We start from the raw sequence: 20,994 nt of genomic DNA, 5'->3' as shown, positions 1-20,994 counted from the left end.
TACTGATAAAGTTAGGGTTTCTTACAATAAACAGGTCAGGTCCCTGTTTATTGTAAGAATGCTGTTATTCACCCACTGTTAAAAAAACCTAAGCTTGATGCTTCTCTTCTCAGTAGCTACAGACTGATTTCAAAATTACCGTTCATTTCTAAGATTTTAGAAAAGGTTGTGGCTAAGCAGCTTATAGCTGTTCTAGATGAATACAGCATTCTGGATAAATTCCAATCTGGCTTTTGTAGAGCTCACTCTACTGAAACTACACTTCTTAGAGTCTCCAACGACATTTTGATGAGATGTGATGCAGGAGAATGCTCCGTTCTGTTGATGTTGGACCTGACCTCCGCCTTTGATACTGTGGACCATCATATTCTGCTAGATAGGCTGAGAGGTTTGGTGGGTATATCAGGGGCTGCTTTGGACTGGTTTGAATCCTATTTGCATGAACGATCCTTTTCTGTGGCTACCTCGAAGTACAGTTCCTCTTCTACTTTTCTTGCCTATGGTGTGCCACAAGGTTCAGTTTTGGGGCCTTTATTGTTCTTACTGTATTTACTTCCTCTTCAACACTTATTGAGCACTTTTAAGGACATTTCGTATCACTATGCAGATGATATTCAGGTATATATCTCCTTTAACCCCCATGATGTTTCCAAGCTACAGATTTTGCACAAGTGCATAGACTCCATTAGATGTTGGATGGCTGGAAACTTTCTTCAACTAAATGAGGAGAAGACGGAAGTTCTTGTTTGTGCTCCTAAAAATTTTGTACCTAGTGTTATGGAAAACTTGGGTCCACTTGCTACATTTGCAAAACAGTCTATCAGGAGCCTTGGTGTTAGCATTGACTCAGCTCTGACTTTGGATGCCCATGTAAAATCTTTGGTTCGCTCCTGTTTTTATCATTTGAGAAACATTGCTAAGCTGAGTCCCATTGTATCGCGCTCCGAATTAGAAATTGTCATTCATGCATTTGTTTCATCTCGTCTGGATTATTGTAATTCTTTGTTTACTTGTTTATGTAAAGCCTCTTTGGAGCGTCTACAAGTTGTTCAGAACGCCGCTGCAAAGCTTCTGACCAAGTCCTCCAAGTTTTCCCATGTCACACCCCTGCTGATTCAGCTGCACTGGCTCCCCGTTGAATTCAGAATCCAGTTTAAGGTTTTGACCTTGACTTTCAGGGCTCTGCATGGACAAGCACCAACATATATAAGTGAACTTTTACATCCATACATTCCCAGCAGGTCCCTGAGGTCATGTGACCAGGGCTTGCTTGCTGTCCAACACACGAGGCTGAAAACAAAAGGCGACAAAGCTTTTGGAACTGTGGCCCCCAGATTGTGGAACTCTCTCCCTTTGAGCCTGAGATCTGTGGACTCAGTGGACGCTTTTTAAAAAAAACTGCTAAAAACCCATCTTTTTAAACTTGCTTTTGGTTGATTTTTATTTTTAGGTTTTAGCTTCTGTGAAGCACTTTGTGATTTTTATCTTGAAAGGTGCTATATAAATAAAGTTTTACTTACTTATTCTATTAGTTGGATAAGAGACTGAAGAAAATGGATTCTCACTCAAACATTTGTACACTCTGCACTTCTGGGAGATATGCTGAAATTTGTATCTAAGGACTTCTCTAGTTCTGTCTTGCATTTTATCTAGCCATACAATCATAAGAAAATCTGAAGCCACTTGAAAGTTACTTGAAAATATACAAATATACACTCATACTGAGCAATGTTTTCTTTTCTTTTTTTTTTTTTTTTTTTGGACACTGGTAGTTTGGCAAAGAACCCAATTTTACATTCATCTTTAGATACTTTACCAGCATAATTTGCAAAACACAACTTGTTCATATTTTTGTTCAAAACAGTTTGACAAGTGAAGGTGATTCCTAAAGAGCTACTAGCCAGCATCTGGCCTTTCACTTGATCCACTGTTCAATAAAACCTTATCACAAATAGTCTCAGTGGAAGAGCATCTGTCAAGAAGCCATCGTTGACAGGGAAAGGCTGGGTTATGAATGTAACATTTATTTAAAATATTTAATTCAAATTTGAGTTTTCAGAGTGGGTTTGTTTTGTCTTCTCAGAACCAGAATCTTTGTCATTGTAGCAATGAAACTACAATAACAAAGTAGTTTTATTAGACTAAATAGAGGTGCAGTTCTGTCAGTGCAAAAGAAGTCAGTCACACAAATTAAGTCATGTATATTTTATTATTATATTATATTATTTTATTCTATTGTACTTGATATAGCTTTACTTTTCTTTACACACACACACCTATTTTTTTTTTTATCCCCTCGGTCATCCACTTCAGTAGAGGGCGCACTACCGTAAAGCGTACACATAGTCGTGTTTACGTTGAACTCCTGACGAAATGATTGGCATCTTTTATCTCGAACCGCATTACAAAGCCTTTATCTCTTAGCCAATCAGGTAATTACATTTAAGACATGTAGGCGGGACCAAAAGCAGCCGTTCAGACGCTCTTCATGTATCTGTCAAGTGAATTGGGTCTGTTTTTTTTAAAAGCTCGTGTCAACAGTTGCGTGCAAAGCTTAATTTGATATTTCCAGTTTGAAGCTGTAGATTTAGGTGTTTACTGATATTCCCATTCAGGTAAGGCGGAATTAAATTCTCTGCTTGGTTAGCTTGGATGCTAATGCTCATTCACAGTGTGGCCGGCTGGCAGCTCATTGAGCAACAACCCACTTGCGGACGTTTTTCCTTCTGATTTTCGATAAATTCAGCGACATTATTAACGGCAGCCCTTTGTTATGTGTCTCATCAGTGCTTCTCCCGCTAGCCTCGGTCCTCTGAGGCAAGTTTTCAGTGCTTCTGTGCTCTTATCTCCCCGCAGCGGACACCATGGGTGAGGTGGAGCTGTCCTGTCGCGCTTACGTGAAGATGTACCTGCACGCCTGCCTCTTTCCGCGCTGTAGCATCAATGGCCTGCTGTTGTCGTCCAGCCCGACAGGTGGCGCTGTTTGCGTGACTGACTGTGTCCCGCTGCTCCACTCCCACCTGCCCCTGGCTCCTATCACCCAGCTGGCCCTTACACAGGTGCTCACAGGTGTTTTTCTGCCCTCACAATTTTGTTTAATAGCACCACAGTCTGGAGCTCTGATCCCGGAGAAGACCTTAAAGACTCCTCGCGATTGTTTATTGTGAAGGCATAAAACCCTGCAGTCAGATATTCTGGACCAAGCTACCAAGTTATTAAGAATTTATAACTTGCATCAGCATTAAATGAAGTTTAAAAGTGGCGGTGGGTGCTCTCCTCCTTCCAGGTGGATGTTTGGTGTTCACAGACTCAGCAGAGGATAGTGGGATATTACCAAGCCAACGCCTGCGTGTCTGATAACAAGTGGGTTTCCAGAGCTTCGTGTCACTAATGAGGTTTTCATTTGAACCCTGTTTTTTGTTTTGAGATGCGGCAAAGCTGGACATTTAGCCTTTCGTACCTCATGCAGTAACACGTTACAGCTCAGCACATCTGTCTAGATGGGAAAACCAGCATGAAAAGGTTATTAAATAAAAACTAAAACAAGATGTAAAAAGACATTTTAGTTAAAATTTTAAACAAATCTGAAATCATACAGAAACCTCTCTGTTCAGAAAAGAGATTAAAGGGCTACCTTTTGTCAGTTTTCAAGCAGTAAAGTTAGCTTTGGAATGAATAAACTGGATCTTCATACATATCAAAATGATATTCTCAAGAAAAATATGCCATCCTTCTGTAACTTTGCGGCTTTGGCGGAGGCGTGTGGTCTCAGGAGTTTCTGTTTAACACGTTTTTATGTTTTCTGCTCGGCAGCCCGACACCGTGTGCGCTGAAGGTCGCCGATAAGATTGCAGAGCAGTTTGACAATCCAGTTTTATTAATGGTAAGAAAAACAGAAGTAAAATTGTTTTATCGGCTGTCTCTTACCTGCTGGTTTAACCTGGACAGATTTTTATTGCTGGTAAGCAGGCTTTCAGAAATAAGTTAAGCTTAGCTGTGCTGTCTGTTTAATAAAGTAGTTCAGGATGTTTTTTATTTTTTCTTACAGCTCGATGGCAGTAAGATGTCTCCAGACTATCGGGTTCCTCCCATCGTGATGTACGAGCGCAAAGACTCAAGATGGATACTCAAAGACAAACACACGTAAGAGCATGAATGACCAGATCCCAGCAAACTGCACGTTTATGTGGGACACGCTGTGAAAGCTGAGCAGCACGTCTGTTTTTTTATTTTTGCGCCTGAATTCTGTCTGAAAACCACACTCACCTGTTCCTTTTTTCCTCTGTCCTGTTCAGGATAATGCTGAGACAGTGGGAGGAGACTCGGGCCATAGCGAGCCAGATGATGGAGTCAGGTGATCACACGCTATTGGTGGATTTTGACAGCCACCTGGACGACATCACGAAAGACTGGACCAATCAGAAACTTAACACCAAGATAGAGGAGCTCGCCTCGCCGGCCAACGGAAACATCTAGACTGAAGAGTAGCATCACTTTTTCTGCACAAATGTGATTTTTACAGAACAACGCACACTCGACACAGAGTTTAAGGAGATGTTTATTTTTTTCCGAGTGAACAAGAACATATATGCATAAATAACAATATTTACATCTCACTAGTTTCCCGCCCAACCCCAGAGTGTGCCTTGTGGTCCATCCCAATACCCTGCTCATTTAAAGGACACTTCCACCTTGAAGTCCTCCTCTAACACTACTACAACATATAGATATGTTCCCCCTCTTTCCCTTAGTTTATGCATTAGTATGATTCCAGCAAACTATACATGAAACAGGATGGACAAAAGGACAAAAATGCCTTACAATACTAAAATCCTGCAGTAAATACCAAGCTAGATGAAGCTCAAAATATTTGTTTTTCATTAGGTTTGATTTAAAAGGAACTCTCAAGTTTGTGGTTTTGACTTTGGGAAGACTTAAAGTAATATATTAAAAATAAAATGGGGAGGGGGGGTACATCCACCCTTTATTTAACACCGTGCAGATGTGTTTGTTATGACTTCAATGCCTCGTGCGGGCACTTACACTGTAAAGAACTGGTTAAATAGAGTTGTGACATTACAAATATAACAGTTGACCATTCAAATAAACTCCCTGTCAAAGTTTATACTGTTTAGTGTCTTTATTCTGTGTTGTTACCTTAAATCCTCAATTAAAGCGTGTTTTTGCAGCTGTTCTTGTTATTTGCTGTTCAGCAAATACCTGCCAAGCTTCTGCAGCAGGTGCTACAAAAATAACATGAGTCTAGAGGAAATTTCTTCTAAATCATTTTAACTTCAGGAAAGAGGAACAATGTGTTGCAAGTTTGGGAAACCTGCCTTACAATGAGTCAAACTGAGGCTGCCTTACACTCTCAATAAGCCAAATATTCAGAGCTTCTCCTCTCTGTGTTCACTGCAGAACTTTTGTATTGAAATGTGTGTTTTGTTCGTCCTTCACAAACCCCCAAAGAAAAGCTGAAAGTTTAACTGTTAACAGGCATTTAAAATGAATACAACGGTGTAGCTGTCTAACAGCGCGCAGTCATGTAAATCGGGAAAGTTTCTCACTGTAAATGGTAAAAAAATAAATGCGCTGAATGTGATATTCCTGACTGACCTGCTCCAGGGTGACACGCTCCTCCTTTCTCATCTCCAGTTTCAGTTTTTGTCTATTAAAAGATGACCATTTAAGACACATTTGTAAAAAATGTTTTTAACTACAAAACCCTAATGGTATAAAGGACACATCTGCACTGGATCTGAAAAGACTTGACGGCAATATAGTAAAGATAAAGGTGCTTTACAAAATAGTCTACTGAACTACTGCAGGCTATTATGATGCTTTTTTCCCCTTTGATTGTACAGTGAAACTTCTATCTAGTCCTGTGGTATAAACAATTTTCATCAACACAACTTAAGCAGCGTCTACAGTACTAAATGGCTCCACCCCCAATCCCTAACCAAAACAATAGACTTATAATATCTAAAATGACCCAATAGTCAATGAGAGGAATTTACAGGAAGATGATTGCTCAGCTCTGATCGGCATGCTGCTTACGTCACATTCTGAGATGCACAATGAATATAAAAAGCTTCCAAGTGTTGGCTTACATGTAGTGTTACCAGTACACTAACTAATATCTAAAATGAAAAAGAAGGTGCACCCCAAAACTGATATTAAAGGGGACCTATTAATGCTTATTTCCAACTCTGTTTTTACTCCGGGAGCTTTGCATGATTCACAGTTCAAAATAAGTCCTATTTGTTTTACAGGACGTCTTGCAGCAGCGTCAAAAGGTGCAGTTCCTTTAATGGCCACTTGAGGCTGCTGGTTACAAAAGGGAGTCAATCCCCGTGTTACGGTAAAATTCTCAGCTTTACGCCACCTGAAAGCATAAAAACAGCCTGAGACAAAAAGTATTTTAGTCTGAATGGAAAGTTTCTCCTGTAAACGCGATCTTTTGTTCTCTTAGCATTTTTAGCATTGTTGATGCTATTGTCTGATAAAGAATACAGCCTGTTGTGAGGCACAAGTCTGTGCTACGGTTTTAGTCACTCCATCCTCTTATCCAAATGCTCCTCCCTCTTCAAGCCAGCTTTTTTTCTGATTGGCTGCCCCTCTTAAACAGCCCTCACTGGAAACAGGAGCTGCAGGGGGCTATTTCTGTGCTAACGGTCAAAAATATGTGTGTAATATGACAGTATTGGGTAAATCTACTCTTGTTTGAAACTGAGTTTGTCAAACTTTTTTCATATGGGTTTTGACCACTGTGGCAAAAAATAAGGAAAAGCAGAATAGGTCCCCTTTATATTAGTTCACCATTTGATTTCCTATTTCTCTTAAATGCTATGCATCCGTTTCTGTGCAACGTGTTTGGGCAATATGAAAAAACAAAACAATTACCACAGAAAATAACTGCAGGTTCCTGTTTTGATATCTTATTATAATCTGTCTTAATTAGAATAATAAAAGAAAAAAATCCTTCTAGCTGTCGGATTTATAATAAGGGGGAAATGTGTCTTATTTTTCAAATGCCACCCATCAAAGTGCTTAGAAAGTCCCGCAGCCGATGCTCTCGTTGGTTGGCGAAGGCACCGTGACGAGGTTCAGGGTTATTTCTCCCAGCGGGGACTGGCTGGCCAGAGACTGGAGGATGGTGATGGATTCAAAGATGGACTGAGCGTTCTGTACCTGCTGTTCTTCCCACGGTAGAGTGATCTGCAGAGGAAAGAGCAGTAAAGGCAGTTTTTACCATTTACTGAAATCAGACGGACTGAGCGTTCTGGACCTGCCGTTGTTCCCATCGTAAAGTAATCTGTAGAAGAGAGAGTAGTGAAGGTAGTTTTTGTTAGTTACTCAGATCTCCTGTGTTGGAGCTGCGGATTTCTCCACATTTAAAGGTCCCTAAAAATGAATTTTAGAACTGTTTTTAACGCTTCCCTTTCAGCTGATTGGCTTCCCCTCACAAGCAGAAGGTTTGAACAGCATGTGGGGGGGTTTCTATGCCTGATATAACCAGTTATGAGGGCTAGCCCCTCTCTGACATCACAAAGAGCCAAAAATGGGGCATTCAGAGCAGTGTGAACCCTGAGCTTTTGGATGAGGAGTGTGCAAGTCCACTTTAACGAATCACAAAAAGGAGAGCAGGGAAGAGGGCCCCAGTTAAGCACAAGTTGTTACAGAAGAATAAATAAGTTAGGTGTCACTAAAATCACATGTGAGTAACAATCCCAGCACCTGAAGGGTGATTTAAAGGAATCTCATGTAGAAAAATGAATACTGGTGACAATTAAAGGACAAAGAAAGGAAACTTTTCTCTAGTTACAGTTTTCAATAATCCAGTGTGTGGTTTACCTGAAATTCCCTGGAAAATCCCCACCACAGAAAAAACATACTGCTGAGTGTGTGTGGTTTACCTGAACAATGATCAGCTTTTGGAAAGGGTCCTCTGAGTCACTCAGCTCTTCTCCAAAACACAGGGTGAAGCCACACTGGGGAGGCTCGCCGCCATTTGTACGGAAGTAGTCCAACTCTGATGATTGAGGAGGGAAGGGGCGGGCGTTTATTAGCGCTTCATGTAAGTTATCAGCTCAGGGCAAAAAACAGCCCTGCAGTGAATCTTTGCTCATGACATTTAAAATCAAAATTCCAGATGGACAATTTCAACCAAAGACTAAAGTTTTTTGAAGATTGGACCTTATTATCATGAAAACTCTCTAAAATTAAAAAATAACATGCACTTAACATTGATTTTCCAGTCTTAAACAGCGCTGCCAGATGTATAATGAACATGCGTATTGTGTTTCCAAGTGTGGGAGGATTGATTGCCTGCTACGGTAAAGAAAGAGCTGAGAATGAAGGGAAAGCAGCTTATTTACTGCTCGACCTGCATTCCTACCCTCACCTATCGCTACGAGCTGGCTTCATCGGAGTTATTTGGGAGACGCGTATTCCCAGTGACGTACCAGCCTGTAACACCGTTCAGGAGCAGCCCTCCACTTCACGTTGCTGAAAACTGCACTATTTTTAAATGTTTTTCTTTTTTCCTGTAGTCAGGTCAAGCTGCACAGAGCAGGTAAGGAATGCGACAAGTCAAACACAGAACTGAATTAGCAGCTTTTCAAAATAAAAGATCCTGAACACCCTTAGTTTAAGAACAAAGTGTGTTGGAGACACGTAAACGGTGTTCTCCTGGAGTCAGACTAAAGCTGCTGCTGGGTATGGCATGTGTCCAAATGGGAGGATGACATGCTGCAGAGATTATGTGCATCTGCTGTGTTTGAAAGGCTTCTGCATTTCCTCAAAGGAGAGCTGGACGCGGGCATCTCTGGTTAGACTGCTGCCCAGACAAGCACCAGGCAACGGTTTTATCCAATAACACGAAATAAGGCAATTTGATAGCAGTGTTATTATCGATCGTGAGCTAACCATGTCAGCAGTGCATTAGAGCAAAATGATCCTGGATGCCCCGTCAATTATCCAATCACAGCTGCAGACTGGCGCCAAACCATGTTTTGGTGGCAAAAACACACTTAGTTCATAAAACAGTGATGGCAATGAGTCTGTGATACTTCAGTTAATAAACACTAATTCAAAAAACAAAAGACATATTTTGATTAAAGTCCTGGTGAGTTCTTTTTTTCCTGCAGAGTACATATTAGCTTCACTGCGCAGACATTCAAGCTCTTGCTGTGATAACATCTGTGTGATAATTTGTTCTGCAGCATCTGGCAGGGCTGTTAACAAATATCAGCACGCTCATTTCTGACTTACGTTGCTTGAAGATTTCTTTATTGAAAAGGAGCACCGGCTCTGTGTTCCTCTCCATCTTGTGCAGGTCCGGCATGGTCGTGTGCGGCCCCGTCCAGAAGACCCGCCCCTGGCAGAACCTCTTGCCGTAAACTCCCTGCGGAGTGGAGGTCAGCACCACCCCTTTCTCCATGAAGGGGAGCAGGGTGAAGAGGGCCTGCAGCTCCGGACCGGCCGGCAACGTGGAGGGCGGCTCGGGTAGCGGGATGCGTGGGAACCTGGCTTTCAGGACGAGTGGCGTGGGGGGAATAGGCGAGGAGGGCAGGTACATTATCCGCACATCGGTGCCCTGAATCTGACGTTTGAGCACCTGCTGTCCTAAATAGTAAACTGCCACACTGAAGGAGTCCTGGGCTGTAGAGATGGAGACAGAGGAGTCGTTATCTTCTCGAGCCAACAACACTCAGTGCTTTCACAGCAGGTCGTGACTGGGTTCATGACTCTGAACCCAGCATATCACAGCCTGCTCAGCTGTAAATGCTTTATTACCTCCTACGGGAGCGGTCACACTCTCCTCAATCCGCACGTCCAACCTGATCTCATCGACCGCTGAAGGGACATAAAACAGTTACATCAGCGGCTTCTTTTGGTCGCCTGTGAGTTTGATTTGTTAGTTGAAATGTAAACACATGATGAAATAAGAACACAAGGTTACACTGCAGTAATCCATTTGCTTCACAATGTGCGTGTGTAGGCTTGTATGTTACTTCTTTGTAAAGTTTGTTTAGTTTTTACTGCCTTAACCCTCTCGAGGCAGGCGTTGCCGATTTGCAACAGTTACAAACTAACAACCTGATTACCCCACGTACATATTTTATGAGTTTTTTTTACTCAGAAGTACCACTGCAGGACTTGGTTGTGCATTAGCAACAAAAGAGTTCATCTGAGCCCGAGAGGGTTAAGGAACAGCAGACCTACACAGGATTTTATGTTTTTAGTTTTAAGCACACTGACACCTGTATACGTGCTATGACATGTGGCGTATAAATAAAATCACCCGACCCAAGGTCAGCGATTAGATTTCTCCTCGGACATGACCTGATTTCAGAGGCAGCGACAGACCTGCTCGTCCTCAAAGTGCAAATATGATTTTTACAAAGCAAAGACTGTGACTGCAGCCTCACAGGATCACAGGAAAACACGGAAATTTGTCCCATTGGCTTAACTTTTAGATCCTCCGTCAAACTCAAAGCAAAGTTTTCTTAACATGTGAAATATGGAAACTTATTTCCACCAGTGAAAAAAAAACTTTAAACCAATTTCTGTCGTTCGTAAGTCAAAGTTTCACGTTGTTATGTCTCTCAAACTACTGATGAAATTACTTAAAACTGAGGAAAGAACTTGAAATTCGAAAATCAAAATTTTAGGTTATTGAGTGGAGTCAATAACCTAAAATTTTGATTTAAGAATGACAAAAAAATACCTTTTTTCCAGTGGTGTAAACAAGTTTCTGAGATACTATTTGTGTGGGCTACAGGCGAAGCCTTCAACTGTGTGAAATGGAGAATTAACTCATTGTTTACATTTGAGGAAGCCAGAGATCACGATTCAGATGGATCTTTTAGATCTTTTTAGATGGAAAAGAGAACAAACGTGAGGGGAAATCATAGGATACTCCTCGCATCGCTAACTCTATACATAAGAAAAAATCCCGATTACGAAGAAGTAATTAGAAGTAATCAGATTACAAAGAGAGTTAAACTCACAGTCCGTCTGAATGAAGGTGGGGCACTGAGTGGGCTCCTCCGTCTGGACCGGGCTTTCCTCGACATACTGAGAATCAGACAAAAAAAAATGCAATCAGTATTTATGAACTTCAGTTCGGTTCACTTCAATTATGCTGTTTATGCTGCGCAGCTTTTAAGTCTCTGTTAATTTGCCTCTCAGATGCTCAGATTAGCTGAGCTCCAGCAGGCAGGAAGGAGTCATTACACCAACATCTATAATTCAAACTACACAGAAATGGCAAACAGCGTTTGATACTGCAGGACTTCGAGATGCTATCAGATGCTCTCCTATCTCGGAGCAAACATTGAGGCTAAAATGACTCGGCATACGCCCCACATCCTATAAACCCACCAGCTGAGACGTGGCTTCTTCCCTCTTTATCTGTTTGTCATCGCTGTCGGCGTCGCTGTCTGAATCGCTTCTCCTCCTTTTCGACCTCCTGGAGGCTTTTTCTCTGCTCTTCTTTTCAGGCACCACCACACCTAAACGCACACAGAGGAAACACTCGTGAAGCAGCTGAAAACAACCGGCTGTTTTTACTTTTGAGTCGTTTTAGTGCTCTTCGGCCCCATTGCTTCCACGAGAATTTGACTCATTTGGCAAAATAAAAAGTCTTTGATTAAATGTCCTCACTAGAACTAGCAAACAAACAGCTCTGCAGGTGTTTATTTTATTTTCCATGTAATTACCAAAATAATAGCCAAAGATAAACTCCGTCAGGCTCCGTCATGTTTGTACTTTGACCTCTGAATGGTGATGCACAGACAGTTTATTTTTATAGCAGCTTTAAAATACGACAATAATGCAAAGTGAGTCGCACTGGTCTTCTGCAGCCCTTTAAGCGCACCACAAAATTAGTTTTACAAAGTCTCATGCTGAGAAAATGAAGAAAAGATACAGAACAGATGGATTTACTGACATTTAAATCAGTTACATGTGTTTTTGTCAGTACTTCCCCATGCTATCTCACCAGAGTGCCACCTTAATTGATGGGGAAGCATTCGATGGTTTGAGCTTCCCAAATGTCGGGCTTTGTTTTTCCACTGGTCCTAGTGCCGTGAAGTGAATAATTTAGAGATTTTATAAGCGAAAAAGTGTAATGATCAATGATTACTCTTAAGTTATGAATCACTGGCTCCGGTCATTGCATGCATGAGCATAATGCACATAACTGTGGCTACAACAGGCTGCAGGAAGAGCCAATACAGGGAGAAGCCTTATTTTAGTAGCTCTGTAGATGAAAATGAAGAAAAAATGTACACCTCCTTAAATGCCAGGATGCACATTTAACATAAAATGTTATTTAGCCTAAATCCTGCAAGGCTGTGATTGACACTTTATATGAGAGCGCTGCCACATGTGGTTGGCACCCTACAGCAGGGGTCACCAACTCCAGCCCTCGAGAGCTACTGTCCTGCAGCTTTCAGACACATCCTTGTCCGACACACCAGAATCAAACGAATGGCTTGTTATCAGGCCTTTGCCAAACTTGTTGGCTGAAGTAATCCAACCAATTGATTCAGCTGTGTTGCAGTAAGGATGCATCTAAAAGCTGCAGGACAGTAGCTCTCGAGGGCTGGAGTTTGACACCTCAGCCCTAAAGCATGATGATAAATCTCTATAAATAACTGGGGGCTTTTATTTTGGAAATCTCACATATTTCCTGAGGACTGTGCAGTATATTGATTGGTGCCGTTCTGCCTGAAGAACTTTCTACTACATCGTTTCACACAAGTGCTTTTTTTGATGCCTCAGACGCCTCTTAATCCTTCGCCGCATCGACCCGACACGTGGTTACATTCCTATCAAAGTGTGCATCAGGTTACGCGTAGATTGCCCGCTGAAGCCTAATTCAGGAATCAAGTGTGAGTGTATCACCCCAGATGACTTTGACATGCAGCCTGGAGGACCCAGGCATCAAATTGCAGACCTCCCAAATAACAGAGATACCCACTGTGCCTGCTGAGCCCCAGCTGCTCATGTCTCTTTTTGTAAATCTCAGGGACCGACCAGTTTATCGACTGACAAACTGACCGTTTATCGAAAACATCTGTGAGCAGCAGCCCTGATAGCAGTAGCTGAATCAGTATTTAGCAGCGCGGTGGCCGGATATTGTGCAGAATTTGCATGTTTCTGACAGCGATGCTCCAGTTTCTCCTGCTATCAAAATGAAATACGCAAAGTTAACGCACCTTATCCTGACCCGGAGCAATCTTACAAAACAGATGTAAATTCAAAGTGCTTTAACTTGCTGATTGAATGAATGATACAAAAAGTAAAAATAACTAATCTGAACCTGGTTAAGCAGCAGAGGACATGTTTAAACAGTTAAAATATATAACTAATAACTTTAAGGTCCAAGTATGAATTTTATAAAAGAAGTCAGACATCTGGAAAGAAAGTTACTGATAATTTTTTTTGGCTTAAAATCAAAAGCAGATGTTTTAAAATATATTTATCATTTTTTTAAAGAAACGATAAGACACAGCAGAACTACACGCAATGATTAAAAGAGGAACTTCTTTCTAAGTATTTTCCTTCTCCACCCATCTCTGTCATGTCTCTGATTTATAGGCTTTTATTAAAATGTGTTTAATAATGTCTGTTTCTCTGTTTTAACACGTGACTGATTGTGTTGCATGCCTTGTTTACTTTTTAAGACTTTCCAGTGATTAAAATAAAATCTAACGTAAAGAAAAGTTGAAAAAAAGTAACTTAAAAACAGATAAAGTTCACGCAAAGACCAAAGTGCAGGAGATTATCAGAAGAAAAGATGGTCATAAATCCAGACTAGAATCCAGGTATTTCTCCCTGGAAACAGACAAACATCTGCAACACAACGAGAGCAGAGGGCACGGCAGAGCTTTAAATACCCTTCGGCATACATTTAACATATTTGTTTGGCACTTTTATGACATTAAACAGGCAAAGCAGCAGAAAATAGGTCAAGAGTCAGCGGGTCCAAAAGCCACTTAAAAAAAAAAGGTGTGAGAGAAATAAACAGCGAGAGGGCTTAACGCTGCAGAAAAGGTGGAAGTGGTGATCAGACTAACCGTGCGCTAATAGAGAAGAAAGTTCACCAGTTTCTGCAGGCACATTGTGCAACATTTACTCTGCAACACCTAACGCAGCTAAACCTCCATTTTCTCATCTACTGTTAATCTGAAATCAAACAGAAATCCTGTGAGTGGCCAGCACCCACAGCAGATAAACACTCCGATTAAAACCACGTTTATATGTCATATGTGTACATTCATTTCTCTGATGTAAATAAAGGTTATTCTAATTATTTTAGTGAATCAAACCTTTAAAAATGGAGAACAATGTCGACCACAACAACAAAGAAAACCTATATACATACATTTGATTACCCTTCCTTCAGTTCTTGCTTAGGTTTGCTTCGGTGTCACTCATTCTGACATTTAAAATTATATTATATTAATTTTTTTCTGCTAGTTTAAAAAAGTCTTGCAGGGACGAACAACTAAAACCAGCTGAAACCGAAAGGCTGTTTTTGCAGCACATTTAACATTAAGTTCGCTGGCTGCCGCTGATAAACTTATCAGAGTATTTCTGATGGTCTGTGACGTCCTGCTGACAGATTAAATATTCAACCCTCTCAAACAGAGGAGCTATTAAGCTATAAACCCGGCATCAGCTTTCAGCAGCGGCGATGCCAGCCCTGCTAACAGTCGGGCAAAACTGTAAACACGTTACCATCAGCCGTGGGAAACTTTTAGATCCAGTTTTTCAGTTCGTTCACGTTAATTATGGAGTTTGTAGTTAGTGATGGTGGGCTTCTGGGTGTTCCTAATATTCTGACCGGTTCATGTATAATAGTAATAGTTTAATCCAGTATTTATGAGGTGTTATGATGATAAAGAAAAGCTGAAAAAAAATAAGTCTTTGTAAAAGCAGAATTGATGGCAGAGCTGTTAGTAACTGTAGCTTTCAGAATAAAAGCTACAAAGCTCCTCCACATTAAGAGCAGAAGAAACTGACTAACTGCATTTACTAAAAGTGAGAGGAAACTAGTTTTAGTTCATCTTTCCTTAATCTTCACACGATCTCTGAGATGTAACCAACCAATCAACGCGCTGGATCTGTGCGCCTGCAGCCTGAAGAGACAGACGCAGTCGTCATGTGCTTCCTGAGGTTTCTGTTTCTCAGAAAAAGAGCTGCTGCATTTTGAGACATCGCCGGCCTGCAGTTGCTCATCTCACCCTACACTTTAATGAGCATGCACAGGCGTGGCAAAGCACGTGAACTGTTTTTGCTTCTCAATCAATAACTGGAACAGTTTTAAGTGGCAGCCAGGCAAACATCCACTGTTGCGTTAAATGCAACAGACTGTTGTGAAAGTGTATTGCAAACAGAATGGGTTTGTAGGTTAACCCCCATCATGACTAAATACGAACCCCGAGGAGCTACAAGTATTCCCATACTACCTGCTTTAAATGAGTTCACCAGTCTGACTCAGAGAGGTCAGGATTAAGTCAGTTTATTTTTTGGCTGTTAAAGTGACGCAAAGACTGTTGATCATTATCTTGAGATAAAAATCCAACCTGCCAGAGGGAAGCTGACCATGTGACTGTGTGAGTGAGTGCAGGTCTGCCCTACATTACAACTGAAATATCAGTTTACCTGCCACGATCATCACAGGCTGGTACTATGTAGCAGGATTTGTGGCTCATCGTGCTAACTTTGTGTTTAACCCTGGATGTGCATTCTTATAAGGGTGGGTCACGTCTTTTTGGCTCAGTTACATTAAATGAAAATAGGACAGGAACATCGTGGCTGGGAAAAATCGGTGGTTGCCAGGCGATTGCACTGAATGTTTTTGCATCTGGCATCTTCTCACCAGAGGTTCCAATAACCTTAACCTCTGGGAAATAATTGCACACAATAACTGTAATAACAAGGCGATTACACAGATCACCTGGTGGGAGGCAACCTGTCTCCAAACAAACAGTCCAACTGGCTGCAATCACTGTGGAACAGCTGGTTTTCCATGCGATCACCGTCTTAATGTATAAACACAGACAGACTGCCAACGTGCTGCAATCAGACTGAGTCAGTCTGGACCAATGAAGGCAAATTATTTGTTACATGACTCTTTGCAAGAGAGGAAATAATTGCACACAATAACACAGATATTGTGTGTAAATGCCAACTTGACCCCATTCAGTTGTAAACTGATTGCAGACTGACTTCATCACCCACTGACTCAAGTGGTTGCAGATACTTCAAAGCAGTGAGATTGCATATCTGCAATCTCACTGCAACCTTCTTATTTGTGGGACTCCAGCATTACCGGGCCACAGTGCCATGCTAACATATGCTGCAAACCACACCTGCTCCAAATAAGAGAACAACGCATACCGGCGCCCACCACTTAGTGACCTAACAATTCTCCGAAAAGGGTCACCACTTCCTGTGTGTAGGTAGAGAGTCTGTAGTCTTAAGACTCCTAAGACTCTGATGGCTCAGAGATTATATCAAATACGCAAGGTTTATACTAAATCAGGGAGCCTAAGCTGCATGCTAGCTGATCTTGTATAAAATTTTCAACAATTCCGAAAAAACTATAAAACTATCTTACATGCTCTACAGAAATACCTTCACCAAACCTTCACATTGATTTAGGAGTAGTTTAGATCTATTCTTCATCATCGAGCAGGGATACCAAGAACTTTGACATTCAACATTTTTGCCAGCTTTTCCAGTCTTACTGACCTTTTAAAGCACATATACAAGACTTTTTAACACTACACTCTTTCTCTCACGCACACTCCCAGCCTGCTTCATTGTTTTCGGGCTGTATTGTGTCTTAAACCTACTGAGAGTTTTCAAATATTGTACTTTGTCCTTGGTTTCGTAAAACAAGGCAGGGGTATAATTTACGGTGCTGCTTTGAATTCCCGCCACAAAGGGTCCTTGTGCGCTGGTGTGCCTGCATTGTTCTGCCATCAGGAGTGAAACCGGGCTGCTCGTGTTAGACTGTGAGCTAATAAATCTTAAACAGCAGTTATTTTGAATGAAATACAGATGTTTGAGATGGAAGACATCTGAGCCAGTGAAGTGTGAACACCAACTATCAGAGCTCTTACAGAAAAACGTCCCATTTCTACCCTGGCAGAAGATATCATGGTTACATTATTGAATTCAGCATCTTTACACTGCACATTCGGGCCTCGCCTGGTCTTCACATGTATGTTTTTGTAATTGCTGTCACATGTCTGTCCTGCCTCCTGTGCCCTCATGTGACCCACTGGGAAGTTTTGGGTTGACTTAACCACCTTCGTGTGACCACGAGACTGATTTTGTCATTGAGGTTATCAGGTCTGAGGTAAGTCAAATGCTTTGCTGCTGAGGTATAACTAAGTCGTACTACGACCTAGCCAGAGCATGCTGAGTAGGTACGTCAAGCCTCACCTTGCTCGCTGATGGGGACCAGGCGGTACACCTTGTACGGTTCTGAGATGTCCAGCTGGGCTCGGTCCATCACCTCCTTAAACTCAGGACTCTTGTTGAGGGCGCAGCGCAGACGGGTCTTCCAAGCGGCCGGGTTGTCCTGGCCCCCGTCTGTCAGCTTCCCCTTGAACTCTGCCCACGCCTGGGGAGGACAGCGATGGCGATCTCAGAGATTTAAAGCACACAAGATTTGTGGCATTTAAAGCAAATCTTGAGAATTTCAAGAGCTACCTTGAAGATCGCGGCGTCTTCGTCTTTGCGGAAGTCCTGTTTCCCCGCGTGCTTCCAGGGGATGCGGAACATGGTTTTGGCCTCGTCATCCCACACCAGCCCCGGATATTTCCCACTGCTGACCTGAAACAAACCAAAAAACACAGCGACGTTAGAGCAGCTTATAGTTTCCCTGAATTTCACCTAAAGCTGAATAACTGCAGACATAAATCAGGGCTGCTAACCAGCCACCTCTTCTGCATGTCTTTGTAGAAAAAACAGTGAAGTTTGCACTTGCACTGATTTCACTTATATATGTCAGAAAGCAAGAAAAAGCAGAACACATTCACATAATTGGAGCAATATCTGTTTATTTCTTAACCAACTAATCTAAAAAATATAAACCTGATGAAAGTGCAGCTGAGCTCAACTTCAGCTGATATCACTTCTACACTATACACAGAATCTTGTGGCCTAAAGTCAAAATCAGCTATTTCCTGATATTCAGTTTATGACTTTAGTTCATTTTCAAGGGTTTAAACTGTTTTATAAAAATAAAAAGTAGCAATAAGCACCTATAACACGTTTATATGATAGTAGAAACAGAAAAGTGCATTTTTCCACAGCTGATCTACAATTTGCTTAAGCAGATTATGCAATTGCAGCTGATTTTCTAACAAGAGAAAAGTTAAACTTTTGCTGGTGTCATTTTCAGCCCCATAGTTATGAATATATGTTTGTTAGTGACCTCTCAATCACCCTTTTTCTCTTCCCGTTTCCCTTCCCCCCCACCCCACTCTTTCATTTGTCCTTATCCTCTCCCTGCCTCCCTCTCACACTCATGCACACACACACATACACAGCCACACACACCTGCTCGACGATCCAGGAGCGCAGTCTGCGAGTGGAGCGCATTCTCCCAGCTGCCATCGCTGCTTCTTTAAAAATGCTGAAAACACCGCAAAGTTTCAGGGCCAGCGGCAAAACATCAACACAAACAACTACGATCAACTGCCCCGACATGCCCTCTTACACCCACCCCGCCTCACATATTTTTAATAATAGCACAGCTTCATTCTGGGCACATCAAAAACATCCAATATTAGACATAAGAAATGTGTAAAAATATGAATAAACGTCGATTTGCTTTCGCGTAAAAAGCCAAGTTCAAGCCTCGTGTTCAAGCCGGGTCTTTAAACAGAGCCGACACACATTAAAGAAAGAAAGACAAAAACTTTCTAAATTTAGGTCTTTTTTAAATGGAGTCTGGTCTGGAAACAACAAAGCAGCTGCAAACATCCTCCCACCGCCGCATGTTATATTTATAAAAAATCAAATATAGACGCTAAGGTGTTAAATTAAGGAAGTTGATTTAAGTTTCGTTTACCTCGCTTGTGTTTCCTCCGCGGTGCCTGCGGACTGACTGTCTTCTCCTCTTCAGTTCTGCGGCTCAGTCTATGAAGGCGCTCCTTTTCCCCGAAGTCACGTGGTTTTAGAGAAAGGCTCTGCTAGCCTGACACCAGGGGGCGAAAGTGAGCACACACAGAGACACAGTCAGGTCCCTGAGTATGTGCACAGTGGAGATGTGACTGAATGACTGAAGTGCAGACTTTCACCTTTCATTCAAGGGGATTGTAATAAATATTCCATTACCTGTTTAGGAATGACATTCAAAGGCTCTAAAATAATTGGACGATAAGTAAGAAGCAGATTCATGGCCAGGTAAGGCCTTGTTCCTCATTGCTGCATGACAAATAAAGCAGATATATGAGCTGGAAATGAACTAACCAGCCAGGAACACGCAAATATCCAATCAGCCAATCTCGTGGCAGCTGCTCGGTTCATTTGGGCATGTGGACACAGCCAAGACAACCTGCTGAAGTTCAAACCAAGCATCAGATCAATAAAGAAAGGTGATTTAAGTGACTTTGAATGTGGCATGATTGTCCTGAGTATTTCAGAAACTGCTCATGTGATGGGATTTTATCACATAACCATCTCTAGTGCTTACAGAAAATGATCCAAAGAAGGGAAAATATCCAGTGGGCGGCAGTTATCGGGATGAAAATGTTATGTTTATGACAGACGTAACACACCATGTCACAAATGTCAGATCATCTCAAGCTGGTTTCTTGAACATGACAATGAGTTCACTCTACCCAGTGACCTCCACATGCACCAGACCACAGTCCATTAGAGCAACTTTGGTATGTGGTGGAACAGGAGATTCACATCACAGCAGCCTAGAAAGCTGCAGCTGCTGTGATGCTATCTTGTCAATAAGGGTTAAAGTCTCTGAAGCATGTTTCCAGCAAGTTGTTGAATCTACACCATGAAAAATCAAGTATTAGCAAATTATTGGCAAGTTGTACTTAATAAAATGTCCAGTGAGTGTATATTTAGATTGATGTTTGTGTAACTTGTCCAGACAGTCAAACAGTTATACAAGAGTGTAGTTAAAGGTCCTTAGATCTTGTTTTAACTTGTCACCATAAGCGTAAGTTTCTACCTTGTAATGGGAATATTCTTTCTGGGTCAAAATGATGTGATAGTATTCATAAGGAATATGTTTGACGTGTTTTTGGCAGATTGCAGGCCAACGAGTCATTTTTTGGCAGAGGCAGTGCGATGCCTCAGGAAATGTTCTGCTGGGAATTTGAGTCCTGCCAACAAAGTGAATGTTATTTTGACACTTTCCACCTACCTAAGCAGTGTTTAGGGTCATGTTCCTCCACAATCATCATGGAAACAGTATTCCCCGATGGCTGTGGTCTCTTTCAGCATTGTAACTGCTACAAAGCAAAAAATGGTTCAGGAATGGTTCGAGAAGCACAGCAACAAGTTTGAGGTGTTGACTCGACTTCCAAATTTCCCAGATCTCGATCCAATCGGGTACGTGTGGGACGTGCTGGACAAACAAGTCCGATCCATGGACTGAACAGTTGGTAGCAACATGGGGACCAACACAATATTAAGCAGGTGATCATAATGTTACACCGGATCAATATATATATATACTAACAGCAGAGATTCTATAAATGTTCAATGATGTTTTTTTGACTGAATGATTAATTTATTCTTTATTCTTGTGCCTTTTTTCCTTACCTTCAGGTCCTTTTAATAAGAAAATACTAAATCTCCAAACCATCAATTCACTGTAGTGTGTTTAAATTCAAGTAAATGTTCTTTAAACCCTCTGAATGGTTATCCTTATCCTTAAAGTAAAACAAATGAATCTCACTGAAATACAATCACAGAATAACAACTAACATA

The 20,994-nt window shown here is 41.6% G+C and overlaps 2 protein-coding genes across 2 annotated transcripts; one reads left to right on the top strand and one right to left on the bottom strand.

The window, feature by feature from the left end:
* The first annotated feature begins 2,446 nt into the window (after window positions 1-2,446).
* Window positions 2,447-5,125, top strand: emc9 (ER membrane protein complex subunit 9). The gene is made up of 6 exons (XM_040043853.1): window positions 2,447-2,615; window positions 2,857-3,059; window positions 3,287-3,363; window positions 3,814-3,883; window positions 4,049-4,143; window positions 4,296-5,125. The coding sequence occupies exons 2-6, from the start codon at window positions 2,865-2,867 to the stop codon at window positions 4,474-4,476; spliced, it is 618 nt and encodes a 205-aa protein (XP_039899787.1). The 5' UTR covers window positions 2,447-2,615; window positions 2,857-2,864; the 3' UTR covers window positions 4,477-5,125.
* irf9 (interferon regulatory factor 9) lies at window positions 4,543-19,217 on the bottom strand. Its single transcript, XM_040043852.1, has 10 exons — window positions 19,109-19,217; window positions 18,595-18,670; window positions 17,743-17,865; window positions 17,473-17,653; window positions 11,389-11,519; window positions 11,016-11,082; window positions 9,799-9,858; window positions 9,274-9,663; window positions 7,917-8,032; window positions 4,543-7,218 (listed from the first exon to the last, which is right to left on the bottom strand). Exons 2-10 carry the CDS (start codon window positions 18,649-18,651, stop codon window positions 7,051-7,053), a joined length of 1,293 nt encoding a protein of 430 aa, XP_039899786.1. The 5' UTR covers window positions 18,652-18,670; window positions 19,109-19,217; the 3' UTR covers window positions 4,543-7,050.
* Window positions 19,218-20,994: the final 1,777 nt, after the last annotated feature.

The sequence above is a fragment of the Simochromis diagramma genome, unplaced genomic scaffold, assembly GCF_900408965.1.
Source record: "Simochromis diagramma unplaced genomic scaffold, fSimDia1.1 OVJJ01000602.1, whole genome shotgun sequence".
NCBI lineage: Eukaryota > Metazoa > Chordata > Actinopteri > Cichliformes > Cichlidae > Simochromis > Simochromis diagramma.
This window is presented reverse-complemented; position numbering and strand designations above follow the sequence as displayed.

What these genes read in the sequence shown, in the direction of transcription:
- irf9 (XM_040043852.1), bottom strand. Translation starts at nt 18,651, where the DNA reads ATGGCAGCTGGGAGAATGCGCTCCACTCGCAGACTGCGCTCCTGGATC. An exon ending in GCTCCTGGATCGTCGAGCAG is followed by an intron (nt 17,866 to 18,594) that starts GTGTGTGTGGCT and finishes GGTTTGTTTCAG; the next exon opens with GTCAGCAGTGGGAAATATCC. An exon ending in TGTGACCGCTCCCGTAGGAG is followed by an intron (nt 9,664 to 9,798) that starts GTAATAAAGCAT and finishes CCATCTCTACAG; the next exon opens with CCCAGGACTCCTTCAGTGTG.
- emc9 (XM_040043853.1), top strand. Translation starts at nt 2,865, where the DNA reads ATGGGTGAGGTGGAGCTGTCCTGTCGCGCTTACGTGAAGATGTACCTG. An exon ending in CCCAGCTGGCCCTTACACAG is followed by an intron (nt 3,060 to 3,286) that starts GTGCTCACAGGT and finishes TCCTCCTTCCAG; the next exon opens with GTGGATGTTTGGTGTTCACA. An exon ending in ATACTCAAAGACAAACACAC is followed by an intron (nt 4,144 to 4,295) that starts GTAAGAGCATGA and finishes TGTCCTGTTCAG; the next exon opens with GATAATGCTGAGACAGTGGG.